At 39.5% G+C, this 23,212-nt stretch overlaps 1 protein-coding gene across 3 annotated transcripts in view; it reads left to right on the top strand.

Annotated features, from left to right (window-relative positions):
- Txlng (taxilin gamma) overlaps positions 1-23,140 on the top strand; it is a 50,700-nt gene extending 27,560 nt beyond the window's left edge. Inside the window, exons 4-10 of one of the 3 annotated variants that reach the window (XM_021626475.2) lie at positions 5,961-6,131; positions 8,976-9,170; positions 12,188-12,307; positions 13,157-13,231; positions 16,458-16,550; positions 19,009-19,104; positions 20,162-23,140. In XM_021626475.2, coding sequence (XP_021482150.1) covers positions 5,961-6,131; positions 8,976-9,170; positions 12,188-12,307; positions 13,157-13,231; positions 16,458-16,550; positions 19,009-19,104; positions 20,162-20,500 — 1,089 coding nt within the window. In that variant the 3' untranslated portion in view covers positions 20,501-23,140. Of the gene's footprint in view, positions 1-5,960; positions 6,132-8,975; positions 9,171-10,876; positions 11,496-12,187; positions 12,308-13,156; positions 13,232-15,667; positions 16,431-16,457; positions 16,551-19,008; positions 19,105-20,161 lie in introns of those variants that run through there. The other 2 variants (XM_060374879.1, XM_060374880.1) reach the window with 2 other exon arrangements.
- Positions 23,141-23,212: the final 72 nt, after the last annotated feature.

Raw genomic sequence — 23,212 nt, forward strand, 5'->3', positions numbered from 1 at the left:
CTTTCTTTCTTTCTCTTTCTCTCTCTCTCTCTCTCTCTCTCTCTCTCTTTCTTTTTTTTTTGAGACAGGGTTTCTCTGTGTATCTTTGGATGTCCTGGACTCACTTTGTAGCCCAGGCTGGCCTCTTGAACTCACAGAGATCTGCCTTCCTCTGCCTCCCAAGTGCTGGGACTACAGGCGTGAGCCACCACGCCTGCCTAGCAGGGATGGGTTTCTTACAACATGAAAAGCATTATCAAACATGCCCAAGTTGGGCTCAGCAGTTCAGAATGCTTACTGCTCTGGCAGAGGACATGGGTTGAATTACTAGCACTCACGTGGTCTCTCATAACAACCTGGAACTCCAGTTTAGTTCTAGGGGATCTGATGCCTCTTCTGACACGAATTAGTTCCTGCATGTATGGGATGCACATACATACACTCCAGCATGCATAAATAATACAAAAAGATTACATATATATTTTTTTTAATTTACACAAGTTGTCTAGGTGTGGTGCTGCACATTTATAATTCCAGCACTTTTGGGGGATGAGGCCAGACTATTGCTGTGAGTTTGAGGCTAGCCTGGGCTATAAAATAAGACCTTGTCTCAGAAAAGGAAGGAAGGAAGGAAGGAAGGAAGGAAGGAAGGAAGGAAGGAAGGAAGGGACAAAAAGAGAAGGAAAAATTAGGCCAGCAAAATGATTCAGTTAGTAAATCTGAGCCTGATGACCTGACTTGGATCCCCAGGACTCCCATGGTAGATGGAGTGGACTGACCCCTAGAAGTTGTCCTCTAACCTCCATAGGCATGTCGTGGCACATATACACACAATAAATAAGTAAATAAATAAAAATTGTAGAAATTGGTCTTACTGAAATCAATGTGTTCCTGTAGTAAATGCCTTAAAGACTGGGGCCTGTTAGTACCTGTTAGTGCAGGCCTGTAATGCCAGCTATTCAGGGAGCTGAGGTGAGAAGAGAATACAAGGTCTTGGATTCAATTCCTAGCACAGTAAAATAAGAATAAACATGAAAGAATAAAACAGTACCTGTAAATATGAAAGGGACAAACAAACAAACAAAAAATCCAGTACAAAGCTAGGCAGAAAAGAAAAGGACATCTCATAGAAATAGAAAACCAAAGTACAAAGATCACTTAGGCTAAAGACCCATAAAGACATGTAGAGGTATTAACTTCATTTAGTAGTCAGAGAGGAAGACCACAGTGAGATGCCATTTTCCCTCCCTCCTTTCCTCTTAAAGATAGGGTGTCGCTATGTAGCCCTGGCTGGAAATCAGCAAAGATCACCAGCATTTGCCACTACCTCTTAAGTCCTGAGATTTTAAAGGAATGCGCCATAATGCCTGGTCCATTTTATGCCTATTATGTGGCAAAAATTAAGGAATATAATCTTCATATACTTAAAGAGGATAGATTTGCATGGTCTCTTGTCTTTTTTTCCTACTTGTTTAAGAAATTACTGTTAATTACATATGTATGTCTTTGCACATTCATGCATGGAAGCCAGAAGAGGGTTTTAGATCTTCTGGAGCTGGGAGTTTTGGCAGTTTTGAGCTTCCCTGCATGGGTGTTGGGAACGTAGCTATTGAACATAGCTCTTCTGTAAGAGCAGTATGCAGTCTTAACCACTGAATCACCTCACCAGCCCCTGCATTATCTTTAGTACAGTGCTATTGGGTATATAGATTTGCCAGCCACTCTGGAAAAAGTTTAGTAATGTTATATAAATTGAACATCTAGAAGCCAGCACCCTGGAGAATTTCATTTGTGTGTATACCAGGAAAACACATGTCTTATGTAGCCTGTGTGTACCTGTGTTTTTTCTGAACTATCTACAAGTGAGAGTAGGTTTCCTTTTTTCTTTTTTCTTTTTTTTTTTTGCTGGGGGTGGGGTAGAGTGGTTCAAGACAGGGTTTAGTTTTTCTGTGTAGCCCTCCTTATCCTAGAACTTACTTTGTAGACTAGGCTGGTCTTGAGATCTACCTGCCTTTGCTTCCCAAGTGCTGGGACTAAATATGTGTGCCACCTTACCTGGCTAAGAGTGGGGTTTTAATGTATTTTAAAAATACATAATGAGGGGCTGGAGAGATGGCTCAGAGATTAAGAGCATTGGCAGCTCTCCCATGAGTCCTGAATTCAATTCCATCAACCACATGGTGGCTCATAACTATGTATAATGAGATCTGGTGCCCTCTTCAAGCATGCAGGAATACCTGCAGGCAGAACACTGTATGCATAATAAATAAAATAAATCTTAAAAAAAGTACATGATGGCTGGTGTGGTGGCATATAACTTTAATCCCAGCACTTGGCAAGCATGTGGCTTTCTATGAGTTTGAGGCCATCCTGGGCTACATAGTGAGGCACTGCTTAAAAAAACAAAAAACAAAACAAAACAAAACAAAAAAAACCATGACAAGTGTTAGAGATGAGAAGTAGTTGGCTGTAGAGATGGCTAAGTGGTTAAGAACACTGTCTGCTCTTCCAGAGGTCTTGAGTTCAATTCCCAGCAACCACTTGGTGGCCCACAACCATCTATAATGAGATCTGATGTTCTCTTCTGTCATACAGGCATACATGCAAGTAGAGTGTTCATATTTATAAATAATAAATCTTTCAAAGATTTATAGTCATCAGCTATTCTGATGACTGTCCACAACCTGCATCTATTTGACCAGAATGGAGCATGTCCGCACTATGGTGAGTGCAAAGAAACAGTCAGGGATCTCCACCGGGGAGGAATACAAGCTGATATGTGGGATGTGCTTCTGCATGGACTCATTTGCCAGTAAGATGTCCCTGCTAGATACGAGGCATGGCTATCTGGGTTTCCAAGCTGGCTGTTAAAATCTCCATTACTATGACTGTTGTCATGAATACCGGTGACATCTACAGTGTGCTGTATGTGTAGTTGATTCTGAAGAATCCCCCGTGTCTGATCAAGTCACTGATTTTATTCCTGGCTAGATTCCTTTGTCTGCTCTTTGCCCTTCTCAGATGGAGCAAGCCGAAACACCTGCATCACACCCAGAAGAATCTGACTGCCTGGGCCCTTCTTGACTTGTGGCAGGATGATACCTACCTGCCTCCCCAAATTTTCAACCTGGAGGTCCCCACTTTCCTGCTTTTAAGTCATCAGAATGAAGCCCACAGGAGTCCTTTTCAGTTTTATCCCCACCTGACAGAAGCCTAGAATAACTTTTTTTTTTTACATGACAGTTTGTGGCCCACAGTGCCCCCAATAATCCCTGATTAGTAGGTGCAGGCCAACAATATTGTTGAGTTGTAACAATATAATCCAGAGTGTGGCATCCTAGAGAGACCATGTAGCTGCTTAATGTAAATTAACAAATTATTACAGAAAGCGAAAGCACCATTTCCTTGCTTATACTAGTCTATCCTAAAGTCACAATAATGAAAACCAACAAGGGTGTTTGCTTTTTAAAAAATTATTTAGGACTACATTGATGAAATAACATAAAAAGGGTAACAGGATTATTGAACACGGGGCTGTGGTGAACTTGGAGCAGGAGTGCTTGCAGTAGTTCATTGTGACTCTTCAGCCTGTGAAGTTATATTGCCAGGCCTAGTTCAGGATTTGGCAACTTCATACATTATGCAAGAGCAGCGATTCTTTCCATAGGAATTTGTATAAAAGTATCTGTAAGCAGATAGTTTGGAAGGAGTTTTTGCTTGCTTGGTTTGCTCTTTTATAGACATAGCCTTGTTTGTTCTAGGGCGGTCTGGAACTCATTATGTTGCCAAGTATGACCTTGAACTCCTGATTTTACCTCCATTGCCCTCCCAAGTACTGGGATTGCACACATGAGCATCCTGTGGCAAGGATGCTTTTGGTACATTTTGATGGGCCACAAGATGGCACTCTTACTCTTTGTGATTTAGCATCAATTTCTACAGGAAAAGATTTTTGGAAAGGTTGGTAAAGCTGCCAACTTATCTGTTAATGTAGGTGTCAACTTGAAAGGGATTCTTTTGCTTCTAACCTAATACTGTAGGAACTGAGTCCTAGTTAGTTAAAAAGTTCTAAATTTAGTTCAGTAGTCTGGATATTTTAAAGAAGTAAAGTTGAATATTGATTCCTAAAACACCAGCTTTTATGGGTATATGTGTTTGTGTGTGTGAGAAAGAATGTTTACACTTGAGTGCCACAGTGTTCATGTGGAGGTCAGAGGACAACTTTTCAGAGTGAGTTCTGGGGATTAAACTCAGGCTGTAAGGTTTGCATGGCAAGCCTCCCTCCAAGCCCAGCCATTTTATCTTGATGATACAACATCAACTTCTTTTATAATGAAAATAAAGACAAGAGCACAATAATCCTATTAAGCTTAATATTTTATTTTTGTATATGGATATTTTGTCTCCATGTATGTTTGTGTACGATGTGTGTGCCTGGTGCTCTTGGAGACCAGAAGAGAGTGTCAGATCCCGTGGGACTGGAGTTACAGACAGTTGTAGGCTGCTTATACATGCTAGAAATTAAACCCAGGGACTTACAGATGATTGTGAGATCATGTGGGTGCTAGGAATTGAACCCAGGTCCTCTAAATGAGTAGTCAGTGCTCTTAACCACTGAATCATATCTCCAGTCCCAATTATTTTGTATTTTATGTTTGGCTTTCAGCAAATCTTAATAGATAGAAAATAGCCTATAGACAGACAGCTACTTAACAAACAGAAATTCAGAATATGCTGCCTTTACTAACTGAGTTAGTTCTGGCCAGCATAGGGTTTAGCTCATTTTACAAAGGGTTAAACCCAGAACATGAAACTCTGTGACAAGAAATAAAAGTATATCATCAGTTCAGAACACTGGGGATTGAGGAGCCTAAATTGCTCATGAATCATTGACTTGAAACCAGGAAGAGCTATAATTAGTCTTTGAAGTCAAGCAAAGGTAACAAATCAAGGTTCCCAGGTCAATGTGGAAGGTTTCAAGATTACAATCTCCACCTCACTGTGTACTCTTGGGCAGATGAAGTTGTACAAAATTTGGATAATTAAATTGAACTTGAATAATGAAAATAATGTCCTAAAGAAAAATTAAGGTAATTTCTTCCATCCACACTAAATTGCTTCAGAAAAGAGGTTGATAGTTTCACATAGCATGAAACAGTTTGAATAAAATTATCCACTGCAGTAATGAGTTCTTTAGTGGTGCTGTGGATGGAATCCCACCTCAAGTGCTACTTGTGGGAGGCAAGTGCTCTACCATTTGGGGGTAGGAGGGAAGATAAATGAATACATTATCTGAGGAGGCCAGAAGAGGGTGTCAGATCTCCTGGAGCTGGAGTTCCAGACTCCTAGGAACTGAATGAACTTGTTGGGTCCTCTGCAAGAGAAACAGTCAGCACTCTTTACTGGTAAGCCTGCTCTTTAGCCCAATAGTTGGCATGTTTTGTTTTTTATTTAAAGGTTCAGATTGTAGCCCAGGCTGGGATTACAGGCTGGAGTCTTGACATCTGAATATTAATCTTGATTGGATGAAATGTTCCTGATGCTCACATTTTTCCAGGACCCTCTCCCTGGGTGATAAGCCTTTTTTTAAGACTTAAAAAATGTGTGTGTGTGTGTGTTTGTGTGTGTGTGTCATATGGCTACAGGTGTCCATGGAGGCCAGAAAAGGGTATTGGATCCCTTGAAGCTGGAATTACAGGCAGTTTTGAGACAACTTGTTCCCTGGAAGATTCGTAAGTGCTCCTAACTGCCTAGCCACTCCTCTAGCCACAGCTCTTAGCTGGCTTTTGTGGCACATGCCTATAATCCCAGATCTCCGGTTGAGGCAGGAGGATTAAGAGTAATGTTTGAGGGCTGCATTGTAAGATTCTTGTCTAAAAAAAGAAAATCATATAGCTGCCAATAACTGATTCTTCTAGCCTTCACTGAGGCACTGGGGGCTTTTGCTATGCTTTCTGATGTAAAGTGCTGGCTAATTTTAGCTGGAGGAGAGCAGGAATGTTCAGAAACAAATGAAGATTCTGCAGAAGAAGCAAGCCCAGATCGTGAAAGAGAAAGTTCACCTACAGAGTGAACACAGCAAGGCCATCTTGGCAAGAAGCAAACTGGAGTCTCTTTGCAGGGAACTTCAGCGTCATAATAAGACTTTAAAGGTTAGTTGATTTATTGTCTTTCTGTTTCACAGAAGTGCTGTTACAAAAGGTCACCTTATGTCTGTTTGAAATCTAGTGGCAAGATATGACCCCTTTTCTGGTTTGATTGGGTTGATGTTGTGTATGAGGCAATGGAATGTGAGACTGATGAAATACTATGTTACATTTGGGTTTCCTGTTCCAAAAAGGAATTCCCTCAGATTTGCTTACAGGGAGTAAGCGTGTAACTCCCACTTACCTTCTTTTAAAAAGATTTTGTTTATGGTGTTTTGCCCATGTGTGTATCTGTGTCCCATGTGCATGTTTAGTGCCCAGAAGAGGGTGTCTGATCTCCTGGAACTGAAGTTACCTATGGTTATAAACCACCATCTGATGGGTCCTGTGAACTAAATGTGGGTCCTCTGCGAGTGCAGCAGTGCTCTTAACCAGTGACCTAGCTCTCCAGGCCTATCTCTCTCAAAGCCCATGGCTTAGAAGGCTCAGAGTTGCCAGGTTTTTTTTTTATTTGTTTTGTCTTTTTGTTTGTTTTAGGTTTGTTTTTGTTTTTGCAGAGCACTAAAGTAGCTGCCATGAAATTAGAAAGTAGTAAATTTAAAGTCAGTGAAAAGGGAGAACTGCTGAGCATTCAGGTGGATGTCAGGGCTGTACTGCACAAGTTCCCTGGCCCATTCCTCCTGTCCAACTCTTGGTTGATAAGTAGTTTTGGCAGTAGCACTCATATCTTGGCAGATTCTATAGAAAAAGTGAGCAGGTACCAAAAAAATGAATGGGTGTTCATGGAGAAAGAGAGAAAAAGGAGCCATGAGAGCAATCTGCCTCTTAACATTGTAATTGGCCTGTCCCTGTGTACTTGGGTAGGACACTGAGCTGGAACTCTGAGGAAATGCCCTCCCCCAGCTACATCCCAAGGACCTAAGTACAACAGCATTTAACTTAGGACATGTTTTGTTTTGTTCTTTTTAAATCAGATGGGAATTATCATTTGCTTCCTTTTTTTAAAAAGATTTTTACATAAGATGTCTGTGTGCATGCATTCTGGAGATATAGATAGTTGTAAGCCACCTGATATGATACGTATGCTGGGGACTGAACTTGGGTCTTGTGGAAAAGCAGTATGTATCTCTGAACCATCTCTTCAGTCCCTTTTTTCCCTCCCTTTTTGTTTTTTCAAGACAGCGTTTCTGTACAGCCTTGGCTGTCCTGAACTAGCTCTGTAGACCAGGCTGGCCTTGAACTCACAGAAATCTACCTGCTTCTGCCTCCCAAGTGCTGGTGTTAAAGGTGTGCACCCAGTTTTCAGTCCCTTCTTTACTCTTGATCCTTCGTATTTATTAACTTATTGAAAAATATATTTGTATGAATGTTTTGCCTACATGTATACCTATGCACCAATACATAGCTGGTGGCTGTAGAGGGAGCAGGCATCAGAAATTGGAATTACCCTGAACTGGGAGTTAATGGATGATTGTGAGCCACCATGTAGGTGCTGGGAGTCAAACCTAGGCCCTCTGCAAGAACAAGTATTCTAAACCACTGAGTTGTCTCTTCAGCCCTGAACTTTTATAACTGTATCTTAAAGTAGATGGTACCTAGGTTAGCAGTGCAAGCCTATAACCACAGCTACTTAGAAGACTGAGGCAGGAGTATTGCAAGCTCAAGACCTGTCTACGCTATAGACCAAGTTCAGTGCAAGGCTGGGGAACTTAATGAGATCTTGTTTCAACATGAAAAATAATAACAGGTTGGGGATATAGCCTACTGGTAGAGCACATGCCTAGTGTGCTCAAGGTCCATGTTTCAGTCCCACTTAATTTACTCCCACTCCACCCCCCAAACACAAAGTTAGACATTTTGAATGAACTAAAATTCACTTGAAAGTAAGCTTTTGAAAATAAGGATGCTGTTGGTCTCTTGACCTCTCAGGAGTGAGAGGCATGACATAGAAAGTAAACTGAAAGAGGGTCTGTTTGCTTAGGCTCATCTAAGCTGATTCTTTGTGTGGTTATCAAGAAACCTGTTCCAGTAGACAGTCACCCTCAATTGATATAACTGGGACTTCTGTGTATCTCAGTGCTCTGTGTGGGAAAAGAGAAAAGGAGTGTGCTTTTAAATCTGCTTTCCGGTCTGGACATAAATAAGGGGAATAGACTTTACCCTTAGAGGCCATGTTTATAAACATACATCACAACAGCATGTTTTTTGTTTTTTGTTGTTGTTGTTGTTTTTTTTTTTTTTTTTTTTTTTTTTTGGTCTCTCCACATGCTGGGCAAAATTTTTTTTTCTTCTTTTTTCAGTTTTTCAAAACAGGGTTTCTCTGTGTAGACTTGGCTGTCCTGGACTCACTTTGTAGATCAGGCTGGCCTCAAACTCAGATCTGCCTGCCTCTGCCTGGGATTAAAGGCATGTGCCACCATGCCCAGGTAGTACTTTTTAAAAACTAAGTACTTTCCAACCTTTTTTTGGGGGGGGAGAGGTACATTCATGTGTGTGTGTGTGTGTGTGTGTGTGTGTGTGTTTGTATGTGTATGTGCATGCGCCCAGAGCTGAGATTACAGGCACAAGCTGCCATGCCCTACTTTTTATGTGAGTGCTATTGGTTTGAATTTAGGTCTTTAAGCTTGGGCAGCAAGCACTTTACTAAGTGAATTATTTTCCCTGCCTTTTTTGCTTGAAACCGGGTCTCACTAAGTTGCTCAGACTTTAGCTCACTCTGTAAGCCCAGGCAGGTCTTCTGAGATCTCCTCCTCAGCCTCCTGAGTAGCTGGGATCACAGGAGTGTAGCAGCTTCCTTGAGCCATTTGTCCATAGGTCTATTATTAACAGAAAATTCTTTTGGGTACTAAGGAGGAAAATATGCAGCAGGCACGAGAGGAAGAAGAACGACGTAAAGAAGCGACAGCACATTTCCAGATTACTCTAAATGAAATCCAAGCTCAGCTGGAACAACATGACATACACAATGCCAAACTCCGACAGGAGAACATCGAACTGGGAGAGAAGCTGAAGAAACTCATTGAGCAGTACGCACTGAGGGAAGAGGTAACAGCATTCGATTACTTTACACAACTTCTCACTGTTAGTGGCAACTTTGTTTACTGCTAGAGTGAAAGTGTTGCTGCAGGGTGTTTTAGAACTTCTGTTCATGTGTAGCAGAAGTGGGTTTATTGACTAGGGAAAGGATCAAACCATTGCATAACCAGAAGGATTAATTGAGAGTCTATCTGCATGAACAGGTAAGATAATTTCTAAGAGTTTTATTAAATACTAGTTTCAAGTAATACTAGAAAATAGCAATTCTCACAACAAAGATTACTTTATCTGAACTAATAATGAATAAATATTTGGTCCCAGGATACCCTGCATCTCACCCATTTGTGATAATTTATACAGATCTATAGCCATTACATTATTGCATCTATGTTTCAGGGTTTGGGGTTTTTATAGTCATTGAAGTTGGATTTTGCTTATTGCCCTGGGTGGCTTCTAACTTGTACGCTTAAATAGATCCCCATATTTGAACCTCCCAGGCAGCTGACCACAGCCATGTATAAACCATGCTCAGTGTAACATTTTAAAAACTATTTTTTTAATTTAATGAGGGCTTTCTGCTACTAAACTAGCTACCCTCAACCCCATTTTTTAAATTTAATCTTTTAGTGCTGGAATCAATTCCAGTGACCTTATATATGCTAAGTATGTTTTATCATTTAACTCATACCCAGGGCCTCTGTCTTTTGTGGTTTTTTTTTGTTTGTTTGTTTGCTTGCTTTTGTTGTTTCTTTGGTTTTTTGTTTGTTTGTTTGTTTGTTTGTTTGTTTTGGGAAGGGTGCACATTTCAAGACAGGGTTTCTCTGTGTAGATGTGGCTGTTCCTAGAACTCTTTTTAGACCAGGCTGGCCTGGAACTCAGAGATCCACCTGGTTCTGACTCCTGAGTGCTGGGATTAAAGGCATTCACCGTCGTGCCCAGCCTTTTATGTTTTTTTGTTGTTGATGTTGTTTGTTTTAGATATGATCTTTTTCTGTGGATCAGGCTGACGACTTGAAACTCACTGTATTCCTGGCTGGCCTGGAACTCATGGCAGACATAGTCTTTGCTTCCTGAATGCTAAGATTTCAGTTGTTTTTTTTTTTTTTTTCCAGTGTTTCAATATGGCCTCGAACACTTTTTAAGATTTTCAAGTCTATTTTTAATTATGTGTATATGTGTTTGTTTTTATCTGGGTATGGGTTTGTGCATGAGTGCAGTGGCCACAAGAGGATATTATATCCCTTGGAACTGAAATTAAAGGTGACTGTAAGCTGCCCAAGGTGGGTGCTGGTAACCAAACTCAGCAGTATTTGTATTGCTGAGTCTTGTCCACAGCTCCTATGGCTTGAACTCATTAAAAAAATTTAAAATTATTTTGTGTGTGCGGGTCTTCTCTTTGCAAGTGTCTATGCATATGTGCATGGTGCCCAAGCCAAGGAGGCTAGACAAAGTGTCAGATCTCCTAAAACTGAAGTTAATAGATGATTGTGAGCCACCATTATGAGTCTGGAACTTAAACCCATATTCCTGGAAGAACAGCCAGTGGTCTTAACCACTGAGCCTTCTCTCCAGCCCCATTCATAGATATTTAGTATATAAATCAGAAAGTTCTTTTTTGACCGTATCATTTTCACATCTAAAAAGCGAAATTATTTAATGCTAAATCTAATCACTGCTAGAATGCATCTGCTTGTTTTGTTTTTTGTTTTTTTTAGATTGTATGTGTGGGTTTGGGTGTTCCAGGAGGTCAGAAGAGGGTATTGGATTCCCTGGAGCTGGAATTACAGGCAGTTTTCAGCTGCCCATTGTTGGGTCTTCTGCAAGAGCAACAGCAAGAAGAACAGCAAGAGCTCCTACTTTTCTGTTATTAAAAAAAAAGTCTGAATTAAGATCCAAGTAAAGCCCATCTACTTCACTAGTTTATGTCTCATCTCCAAAATGCAGATTTCCTTGTCCTTTTTTATTATTGAAGAGCATATTAAATAAAGTTTTGTGGTTTGTTGTCATACAGGTTAAGATTTATTATTAAATTATTAAAGCCATCATTTTCTTTCCTTTTGGTTTTCTCTGTAATCCTGGCTATCCCTGGAGCTTGTATATGGACTAGGCTGGCCTTGAATTCACAAAGATCCTCCTTCTGGGATTAAAGTCATATTCCACCAGGCTGGACCTCACCCTAATTTTAAGATTCTTTTAGGTTTTTGTTTGTTTCATGGGCTGTTTGCTTATTCATAGATGTAGCAAACTAGAAAATCATGTGTTTGAATCTTGTTATCTGTGTTTAATATTATGGCATGTTAAAATTTATAAATAAAGAAATTATCTGCCATGTTCTTAATACCTAAGCTACCTTTTTATTACCCACTAGTATTTCCCATCACATATCATACTGTAACTGGAAGAATCCTAAATTCCCCAGAGGTATGCAAGTTTTCATGGCTTCAGTGTATATACCTAGACACTTACCAGTTTTAGCTAGAAATACAAGCTTTTGCCAAATGTCTGGTATGGCTCTTTAGGTGATTCACCTACTCACAGCTCAGCAAACATGTGTATGGTTAGACCAGACACTGGCATTGAGGTTTAGTGACACAGAAACTTGCTAGGATTCACACATTAGATTGGCTTTGACTAATATCATTCAGATTGTCATATGTTGCCTTCAGCTGAAGAGTTTAGTAGAGTTTAATGGGTAGAAAAAAAAAAGGAATGGGCAGAAAATGCAGTGTGTGTGTTTGGATATATTAGTTTGATCTCTTTGTCTTGACATTTGACTTTCTCAGTACAGAGCAGAAACAAGAGTTATAAAGTTTATGGTGATGCCTAGTTCCAACAGTGATGACTAAGGGTAGTGCTCTTTCAGGTGATGTCAAACACTACTGTAGGTGTAGGGACAGAAAGACATAGTGTCCTTAGCTTTGTGGCACTACTAGGAAAGCAGGGCAAGCAGAGTGTCGTAACATTTTATATTTCCTCCCCATTGTTTCCGTCTTCATGAAGTGATGGAAGGAATTCTTTTTCCATAGCATATTGATAAAGTATTCAAACACAAGGAATTGCAACAACAGCTTGTGGATGCCAAACTTCAGCAAACAACACAGCTGATAAAAGAAGCTGATGAAAAACATCAGAGAGAGAGAGAATTTGTAAGTTCTGTTCCTTAAGAAAAAAAAAAAAAGGAAAAGGTATTTCCAGTATTTTAACTATTACACTGAATGTCACCCCTGTGGTATGACAGTCAATTATTCACTCTAGAAGGCTTTTGGCTGCTTCTGTTCAGAGACTCACATGCTTCTGTCTTCTGCTAAAATTAGGCACACACCACCATACATTGCCATGGTTGTTTTTGAACATGTTGACACTAGTAAACTTATTTTTATTGGTGTAATTTTATTTTATGAGTTTGTTGAGTCAGGGTCTCACACTTTTGTCTGCCTGGAGGATGACCTTGAACATCTTGAGCCACCACACCCAATTTATGAGGTACTGAGGATTGAACCCAGGACTTTTTGCCTATAAAGCATGCACTGTATCCTCTGCAGTACTCTCCAGTCCTCCCTGTTTTTTGTTTTGTTTTTGTTTTTAATGCTCAGGAACCTGTTCTCTAATTTCACTGTTTTTTTCCATACCCTTTTACCCCATATTATCATGCTCCTCAGGTAGCAAAGAACCTTTTTCAGCCATGTTTGTACTAATGTTAGACATGATTATTTTCACCTAAAAAAACACCCTTAAAACCCTGAAGTTTGTAAATTGTTTAGGCCTCCACAGTACCTTTTTCTACTTAAGATGTCTTTCTACTTCTGTAAGTATGATGATGGAAGGTGTGTGTGAATGGCAGCTGGTGGGGAAAAAAAAGGTATTCCATTTGTAGGATAGTCATTCTTGCTAAAATAATGAGCAGAAGGATGTGGTTTAACTGTATGGTTATTTAACATTGTATTCACATTTGTAATTGCTATTAGTACTTCTGCAAGAATGTTTCTGTCTTCTAGTTATTAAAAGAAGCAACAGAATCCAGGCACAAATATGAACAAATGAAACAGCAAGAAGTACAACTAAAACAGCAGGTAACTTGATAGTTGGGGATAACAGACTTTGTAAGAAAAGTGATTCATTTAATACATACCTTGAATCGCCTCTAAGGTGGTTTTGCTTATTCACAGCATAGAGCTGACCAAGGCTGAGGAAAGTCTCATATGTCTCTTTTCATTTAGGGTAACCATCCAAATTTGAGGGTGTCCCTGGTTTTAGTACTAAATGACTGACCTATATCGTAATAGGTTCTCACTCCCAAATCTGAGCTGAACTGGGATGGTTAGTTATCCATCTTTAATGATTCTCATTTTCAAGGTCCCAGATACTTACTGTTTCAGTGAATTTTGACATGGGGAAACTTGACAAAGCTTCCAGATTTTAAAGAATGTTATACAATTTCATACACCTTAACCTGTTTATACTTTTGTGTGAATTTACCACCTAAGCTGTTTTAAAACTGCTTGTAACCATAGTTCCACTTGTACATAGTTTTGTAAGTGTTTTTATCCATCCAGACTCTGCAGGTGTTCTGGTACAATCTGTTTGAAATAAGAGTACTCTGTGCCATCCATCTCCTTAGAAGGTATAAGAAAGACTTCCTGTCTTAATAGGTGAAATTAGGTGCTTGTACTTACCCCTTTTTAGCTATGTTCTAGTTATTGAAAATAAATTTAAAAGTTTAAATCTCTTTAAAATAAGACCCTAAATACATTAATTCATTATGCCTGGCATGAATCTTTATAAGCACCTCTTCTGGATACTATTTGGTGAGCGGGTAGATCATGTGGGTCGTTTTATAATATTGGTGACATTAGGGCTGGAGATATGGCTCAGTTAAGAGCACTGTCTGCTCTTCCAAAGGACCCGGCTTCAACTCCCAGCACCCACATGGCAGCTCACAACTGTCTGTAACTTCAGTTCCAGGTGGTCTGACACCCTCACACCACAGCACATGAAGTAAAATAAATTATACTAAAAAAGAATATTGGTGACATTTCCTACAGTTAGCCTAGTTTTTAAGAGTACAATTTTTGTTTGTTTGTTTTGAGACAAGGTCTCTGTGTAGCCATAGCTGTCCCAGACTCACTTTAGACCAGGTTGGCCTCAAACTCAGAGATCTGCCAGGTCTCTCGAGTGCTGGGATTAAAGATGTGCACCACTATCACCCAAGAGTACAAATTTTAACTTTCACGTACATTATGATCATTGCTAGAAGGCTAGTAGGAAATTCAAATCCATTACTTATCAGTCCTATGCATTCATTTTGTCCACGTGAATGAAGATGAGAATCAATGAAGATAAGGGCTAATGCTGTCTGTGACCTGTGCCATCTTACTGTTTCCTTTGTTATTTCCTTTTCTATTACTGGAATATTACCATCCTTTCCAAGAATTGCTATCATTTACTCATATTCTCACAGATCATATTTCATAGTAGTTGTTAATATACTTGTCTTATTGGTATGCCTTGGCCCACTGTTTTGTAATTAGCCACATAAGTCCAAATGGGTTGTTGGCATCTGTTCAGTAATGTGGGCCAGCATTGAACTTTCAAAGGAGACAGCCTTTTAGATGAATGTCCCACCTTCAGTTGAACAGACCGCCTCACTCAAACTACTGGAGTGTCTAATTACAAGTGTCAAAAGTGGTCCTTACTTACTTGAGCACCACTGTTGTCCCTGACTTCAGGTCATCAGCCTCAGATGCCTTGCTAGGGTGGAACACCTTGTACATGTTTTTTACAGGGACAGTAACTGAGAGACAGGTTGCAGAGAGTACTCAGGTAAAGATGAAATGAGCCAGAGAATGAGGAGCTAGGAGATTAGAGTAGATTTCTGGAGTTTGAGGCCAAGCAGAACAATTCAGAGGCTGAGAGAAAAGCCAGATTGAATAAATTAGCTGGGAGACAAGTGTGAGCCAGAACAGCTGAGGTGAACCAGCCAGCCCAGAGCTCAGTAAGCCTCAAAAGGCTGAAAACATTCTAGTACTAGGTTAGCAAACAGAAGCAGTAAGCCTCCCAGACAACCGAAGCAGTTGAACAAGTTCTTTCTACATATGTCGTCCAACAATCCTCTGCTTTCTATTGCAGTTCCTGTTCTTTTCCTACACTTTTCTGAAGGTGCTGCCTGTTGTTCTCCCAGTGATAATTTTTAGTCTGATGAACTTTGCTGCTGCTTCCACGATAGTAGTGCCTCCTCTACCCAGGAACTGTGTGGGTGGGCTGCCTTCCATCATATTCCACCCCAGCCTCCCACGTTTTGTTACGTTTTTTTCATATCACTGATGACATTCTTCCCTCTTTATTTGGTTCATTACTGGGGACTGAAGGAACTAAACTTATGTCCTTGCACATGCTAAGCAAACATTCTACTGCTACGTGGTAGCCCCAGATGCCCCCTCTACTTCACAAGATTAAAATTTTTATGTGTATGAGTGCTTTGCTTTCGAATATGTATGTGCTTGGTGCAGGGGTCAGAAGAGAGTTACAGAGAGTTGTGAGCCTCCATGCAGGCACTGGGAACCGAAACCCAGGTCCTCTGCAAGAACAGCAAGCACTCTTAACCATCTTTCCAGCCTGCTTTGCATATTTTGTGATCTTGGGGAAAAAAAAAGACTATTCACCCCATGGACTTGTCTTCCCTGTAATGAATGACATAAGACCATCTCTAAAGGGCTGCCTCCTGGAATGTAAAGCTTTCCCTTTCTTTATACTCTCACACTGTCTTATCTGGATGCTTTTTCTAAAGGAAAATGAAGGTGAGGTGTTTTATACTTTTTTTTTAAATTCATCTTGAACACAAATTCCTTGAAACTAAAAGAAAAAAATGGTGTTTCTTAGTTTTTGTTATTTCCTTAACCATCTCACTGTTCCCAGCTAGCTTCATGCCTGTACTCAGGAGATATCCTTGATACTAAGCTAAGAGCTATGCAGAAGAATCGTCTTTTAGTTTTCAAATGTAAATGGGGATGAGGGTTCAAAGCATTTACAGGTGTGTGAAATTTCTAACTACAGTGGCCATTGAGCTTTAATTAACGCATTTTGCATTAACGTTTTTGCATTTTAAATGTTAACAGCAATAAGCTTCCCAAGTACTAGAGTTATCAGAACTTTTGCCATCTGTCTGCTATACAAAGATTGGGTTTTTGTTCTTCTGACATTTATAACAAGTATCACATTTAAACTTCATCATGTAGAATATTTGAGTTTGAATTGTTTACCTGCAACTCAGAATGACTGACGTTTTATTTTGTTCTGTAGCTTTCTCTTTATATGGATAAATTTGAAGAATTCCAGACTACTATGGCAAAAAGCAATGAACTTTTTACAACCTTCAGGCAGGAAATGGAAAAGGTATTTGTATGTTTTTAGTAGAGTGAAATATAAGAGACCTTACGAGCAATATATACAAACTACTTGGGTGAGTTTATATTGTTTTAAGACTGTCTTTTATCTTTCCAAATAGAGGGCTATATTTCATCACTTTATTCCTTAGTGTGTCCCCAAATAGCTAAGCTAATTTTTATACTTTTAGGACTCTGCCTTAGTTACAGCAAATTTTTATTTTTAGAAACATGCTTCTTCAATTTATAGGCTTACTTCCATTCTTTTCACAAAATTCCTTTCCTTGCCTGTGTAAAAAAAATGTGTTTGTAGTCCAGACTGGCATAGTTTACATGACCTTGAATATCTGATGTTCCAGAAGCTTGTAATACCACTCCCAGGTTTTTTTCCCCCTACTGTGATGCCATGGTTGGACTCGAGCAGCCCTCTTGCCTCAACCCTCATTCCTCCCAAGCCCTAACTGATGCTATAGGCTCACACCACATCAGATAACAATTTTTAAAAGTGGTGTTGAAAAGTACCATAATGTATAGTGTAAACCATGACTGTCACTCCATCTTAGTAGCCAAGAATGCATGCTCTGGGTCAATGTCTCCATTTCATTACAACTGGTTGCTGTGGCAGAGGCCCCCATGTTGGGTGGCTCATAAACCATCTAACTCCAGGTGATCTGATGTCCTATTCTGCTATCTGTGGGCATCATGCTCCCAGTTCCAGCACCCATGTCAAATCACTGATAAATTACCTTTAATTCCAGCTCCAGGAAATCCAATGCCCTCTTATGGTCTTCATTGGCACCCATGGCCATGTGCACATAGATATACACTTAAATAAAATATAAACCTAAAAAAAGTGTGATTGTAATCAAGTTGTTCGAACTTTTTGACACCCCCCCCCCAATTTACTCATTGTGTGTGTACACACATGTTCAGTGTCACATGTGTGGAGGTCAGAGGACTACGTCTATGAATAGGTTCTCTCCTTAAACCATGTAGGTTCCAGGGATCAAACTGAGGTCCGTCAGGCTTGGTGACAAATACCTCCTCACTAGCCTTCTGTCCCTTTAAAAAACAATTTAAAAAGACCCACCAATTTCCGATAGTGTTTGGCACATTAAACGTGCTTAATTACCATGAGCTAAACCATACTCACATCACCACCTTGAGGTGTTTTTAGATCTAGTAATCTGGAGAATTCCATGATCAAATTTGCTCTGCCTACCAGTCATTTGAGTTGATATTCCGATTGAGGGGTAACTCTTAGGCACAGTAAGTATTAGCTGAATTCCAGCACATGCTCACTGTTGAAGTGGAACACAGTTCAAGACAGGGACTTCCCAAATTTTCTATCCTTGTGGAGGATCCTGTAGGATGGAAGAATACAGATCACTGTGTACTCAACTCAGTTCTTCTATGATCTCTCTCTCCATGGCCTTCGTCCTAGTTTGTATTAGCCACAGAATAGTGTCCCAGAGCCAGTGTCAACTGGCTCAGTCTCCTGACTTGAATCATAGCTAGTGGTGAATTCAGTGGATATAACTGCAGAGATCAGTGCATTCTCAACTTAAAGAAACCTGAGTTCTTGTAGCAGAGTTCCTCTGCCCAGGCATAGTGTTATGCGCCTTTAATCCCAACACTTCAGAAACACAGGCAGGCAGATTTTTTAATTACTTTTTATTTATTTTTTTGGTCAAGACAAGAGTTTCTCTATGGAGCCCTGACTGTCCTGAAACTCACTCTGTAGACCAGGCTGGCCTCAAACTCATGGGATCCACCTGCCTCTGCCTCCCAAGGCACTGCCAACTGGCTGGATTTCTGAATTCTAGGTCAGCATGTTCATAACAAGTTCCAGCCAATTCAAGGCTACATAGTAAGACCTTGTCAAAAAAAAAAAAAAAAAAAAAAAAAAAAAAAGACAAAAAAATGGTTTTGATTCTTTTGGGCCTACTTCATTACTTTTAGTAAACTTGAAGGTAGAAGTCTTAAATAAGAGTTGTGAAGATAACCAAAACATAATGTTAGTTTCTCCTGAACTGTTAACTGAATTCTACCACCTCTAATTCTCAAATGATTGGAGGTTGTAGTAGGACATCAATATTTGAAGACAGGGAGAGCTGACAGCTCAGTGAGACAAATGCAGTGATGGGGAACAACATTAAAGCTTTTGATGACAGGACAGTCCATAGAAATAGGATAGAATTAGGGGCTGGAGAAGTGGTTCAGCAGTTAAGCTTACTTCTTATAGAGAACTGGAGTTCAGTTACTAGCACCCACATAGTGGCTTACAACCATCTATAACTTCAGTTCCACAGGATCTGATGCCCTCTTCTCACTTTCTGAGGGCACCAGATACATATGTATGTACATATGTTGTACACATATATACACACAGTCAAAGCATTCACACACATGAAGAAAACTTCAACTGTTAACTTAGATTTTAAAGTTGTAATTATGTTAATTCACAGATGACAAAGAAAATTAAAAAACTGGAAAAAGAAACAATAATATGGCGCACCAAATGGGAAAACAATAATAAAGCACTTCTGCAGATGGCTGAAGAGGTAAGATGGTTTCCTGAGAATAGGGTATAATTAGTTATGCATTAGAGTACAGCAGTTACTGAATAGAATGATGCCTTTCCCGGTAGCTAGAGAGAGGTAGAGGTTCTTAAATGAAAGGTCAAGCATTTTATCACCCAATTAATTCAAACATCTTCTGATACAGTATTTTTTCAAACTTGAATCTATAACAGATCCTCTCCTATAAAACACCAGGATTGCTGGGCCCCAGCCAGAGACGCTGCATCATTAGGTCTGAGTTAGGTCTAGCGCCTGCAATAATCTAGGAGATGGCTGGGCTTGATGGTGCATGCTTTAACAGCACACTCAAAAGGCACAGATAGGATTTCTTCCAGGCCAGCTAAGGCTCCATGGTGAGATCTTGTCTTTAAACAAAACCAACTAAGCAATGATTCCAGACCTAGGGAAGCTCATCCACTGGACTTCCTAGTGTGACTGCCAGCAAACACCCCCACTGCCTTTCTAACTGAAAAAAAGCAACAATTTTTGGCCATGTCACAAGAGAAAAAAAAAAAAGTATTGCTTGCAGTCACTACACATGTGTAAGAATCTTGCTCTGCCAAGTGGCAGTGGTGAATATCTTCAATCCCAGCACGTGGGAGGCAGGGGCAGGCAGATCTCTGAGTTCAAGGCCAGCCTGGTCTACAGCGCGGGTTTCAGAGTAGCCAGGGCTACACCTGTCCCCTCAAAAGAAGAAATCATCCTGTTCTAATCAAGCTCTTAAGGTCTGCAAGCCTTTGACAACCAACCTCCAATTTCTTTACATTAACATGAAATTCTTATCAAGTTAAGGAGATTTCATCTATTTTTAAGAAACATTAAATAGCAGTTCTATATTTAAGCTACATATGAACTCAAGGTAAGCTAGCTTGAGTATTACATTTCTGAAGAAACTAAACATGTCTAATAGACAACAGGTGGTTTCCAATGTGTTTCAGCTCAGTTACTTTTTATTTACAAACAATACCTGATTTATATTTAATGAGGTTATGGAACTCTCGACTGGTTTTGTTTTTCATTCTAAAAAAAAACACAACAGAAAACTGTTCGTGATAAAGAGTACAAGGCCTTTCAAATAAAACTGGAACGGTTAGAGAAGCTGTGCAGGGCTCTTCAGACAGAAAGAAATGAGCTCAACGAGAAGGTCGAAGTCCTGAAAGAGCAGGTCTCTATCAAAGCTGCAGATGGGGACTTGGTGTCACCTGCGATGCAGCCCTGTGGTGCCCTGGATTCCTTCAAAGAGATGAACCCTTCAAGAAGAGCCTTGGGAATGCACTTGGAGGCTAGGGCCAAGGCCAAGTCAGTGAATGAGAGAAAAAGTGCTGCACAAAAGCCCTCCTCTTCAGGTTCTGCTCAAGACATCGAGTCAGTTGACTAGAGTGAAGTACGATCACTGTATTGAGAGACCTATTTTGTGTATAACTTCCTCTGTTAGTAGTTAACTATTGGTTTTGTGGTGAAATTTTTCTTACTTTTTCTACCATATCTGTATTTTCTTAGAACTACTGGACTTAATGTGGTACAGGAGGCTGCTTAGCAGTTTGGAATAGTTTTAATCTATAAACTATGTTGCACATCTGCCTCATTTTTCCTCCTTTGTTGGGAGTGCATGTCTTCATTGCTTTGTCCCCTCTCTTCCTACTCCTTACACTTAGTTTTCCTAATTAAAAAAATCATTTAAGACAAGGCCATTAGAGGAATTTATGCTCTTCTGATGGTTCCTTGATGTGGAAACAATTTTAATAAATATCTTAGCCCACTAATATTATTCAAAGGAAAATGCCAAGATGATTACCTTTTTTTTTTGATAGCCCAGGGCACAGGTCAGAAACAAGCTTAGCATTTTCATTCAAATTAACTTTGATTTGCTTGACAAATTGAGATGACCACACAACCTTGAAGTTCTGACAGAACATATTGCTTGCAAACAAAACAGGCAAAATATTGGATGATCAGGCCTAATGTTTCTGCAACTAAAAATAGTCAATATTGTGCTGGTTTTGGGGTAGAGAATGTACATGTGAAAGCTGGAACTACCTGATAATCACCGTAGAGGATGGTGGTGGTTTATGTACATAATAATTCTCCACTTCCCACAAAAAGCTGATTATTCATTTGAAATTGCTCTTCCTTGTAGTACTTTGTAAGTTTAGGGTAAGAATAAATTTATATGGAGCTTACACTAGGTAAAAGGACCACCCCCCAACATCCACACAATATATTGGCTATGTGAAAGTTGTCTGTTCATTTGCTTTAAGATTCTCACCAAGGGGCTGTAGATGTAGTTTAATGGTAAGCACTTGCCAATCATAAGAGGCCCTAGGTTTACAAGTCCCATCAACAAAGAACACCAGTTATTTTGTCTCCTAAAAGAGAATTTAAGTTATGAATCAGCACTAACAGAAACATCTAATTTCCAAAGTTAAAACACTGGAATCAGCATTTTTATCTTGGGAAAACTTGGCAGATTGTTTACATAGTCAAAAACACCTCTAACATGCTTTTTTGGTCTGTTTCTCCTTTCTTTAATGCTGTCACTTAAACAACAAAAATACAAAGCAGTATTATTAGCATTTCTACACTTTGAATTGGGGAATTTCAAAATTAAGTGTTGAATGTGGATCAGCCATGCAAATTACTAGGTCTTTATTGTCCCTGGTATAATTTGCATGGGAATGCCTTTAATAAAGTAATTTTTTAAAGGTTCAAATAAAACTGATGCACTACATTCTACTGACCAGAACTATTTATTAGACTAACACTTGAATTGGTTACCGGACTGAATTAAAACTCCATTTCTCTTTGCTAAAAGTTTCATTTGCAAACTCCTGTCATATTCCTAGTTTAAACAGGGTTCAAAGAATTAAAAATTGTTCAAAAGATAGAAAACAATCCCGAGTAGATTGTCTTTCTAAACTTTTTACCATTGGTCATGGTAATCAAGGGGCTGGACAATGGAGGAAAAGAAATTCATAAAGTAGGTTGTCAAAGAGTCAGAAACAAAAACCATACTTTCTAATAGCCTCTTATAAACAACCTCCACCTTCAGCTACTAAATGTAATACTGGACTCATTTCCCATGAAGGTATATCAGTCAGAAGTATAATCTACTTTGAAATAATTACTAATGATAATATTTCATTAAGTCTGCTGGATATACAACTCTTAACATTTTATTAAGCCATGTGTGTAGCCTGCCACATTTTGTGGTGCTTGTCCTTGTGTGGAAGACTGTAAATCTTGGACCTGTTGCATATTTTCAAGGGCTTTATAAAGCAATGTGATTACAGTCCTGGCCTGCTGCTTTTGGCTTACATGCATTTCTAGCTAGATGTTTGGAGGCTAGGGATTCTGTGTGGGATACTCAGAATCTCTCCTCCCATTACCCTGTGAATAAAAACAAATGGGACCTCAGAGAAGGATACCCTCCCTAACGTGATCACCTCACCAGCCCCGTGTTGTGGCCTTGTAGCATGCCCTATATTCTACCATATTATAGAACACTGTAATGCTACTAAGCTGGCCCAGAAAAGGTTTAAATGTTGAATTCACTTACTGTATTTGGTGCACTACCATGCAATCTTGATGTATATTTATAGTGGCAGTAGACCCCAAAATGTAGCGAAAACTTGGGTCTTGGATATAAGGCCATTTCATCCTCAGAGTTGTAGAAATACATTTTCTGGTCTTGAGACCAGTATTTTTTAGTTATGTATGCAACTGCCTTTATTATACACCTGGTTATCACAATTCAATTCTCAGGTGTTGCAGAAAAATCTACCTCTTTCAGACTGTAGATGGAAATAACTGTGAAAAAATGATGCAGATATCTTCTAGTTTGTGCTAAAAACACACTGCTTTATTTTTACAGCCCACGTCTTTCATGAGGATATGAATTGTTAAGAGGCAGTCTTGTTTTGCTTTTCAAAGACATTTTGTAGAGATTTTTCACTAACGTGAATCTGATTTTATCTACTCGATTCTGTATAGATTAAGTAAATATGTATGATGAATTTAACAGCTTCTGTGTATTCTTTGGGTGCCCATGTGGCCTTAAATGTGTACAAATCTGAAGGAATAATTTTACCTA

This window comes from Meriones unguiculatus, chromosome X, assembly GCF_030254825.1.
Source record: "Meriones unguiculatus strain TT.TT164.6M chromosome X, Bangor_MerUng_6.1, whole genome shotgun sequence".
Taxonomy (NCBI): Eukaryota; Metazoa; Chordata; class Mammalia; order Rodentia; family Muridae; genus Meriones; species Meriones unguiculatus.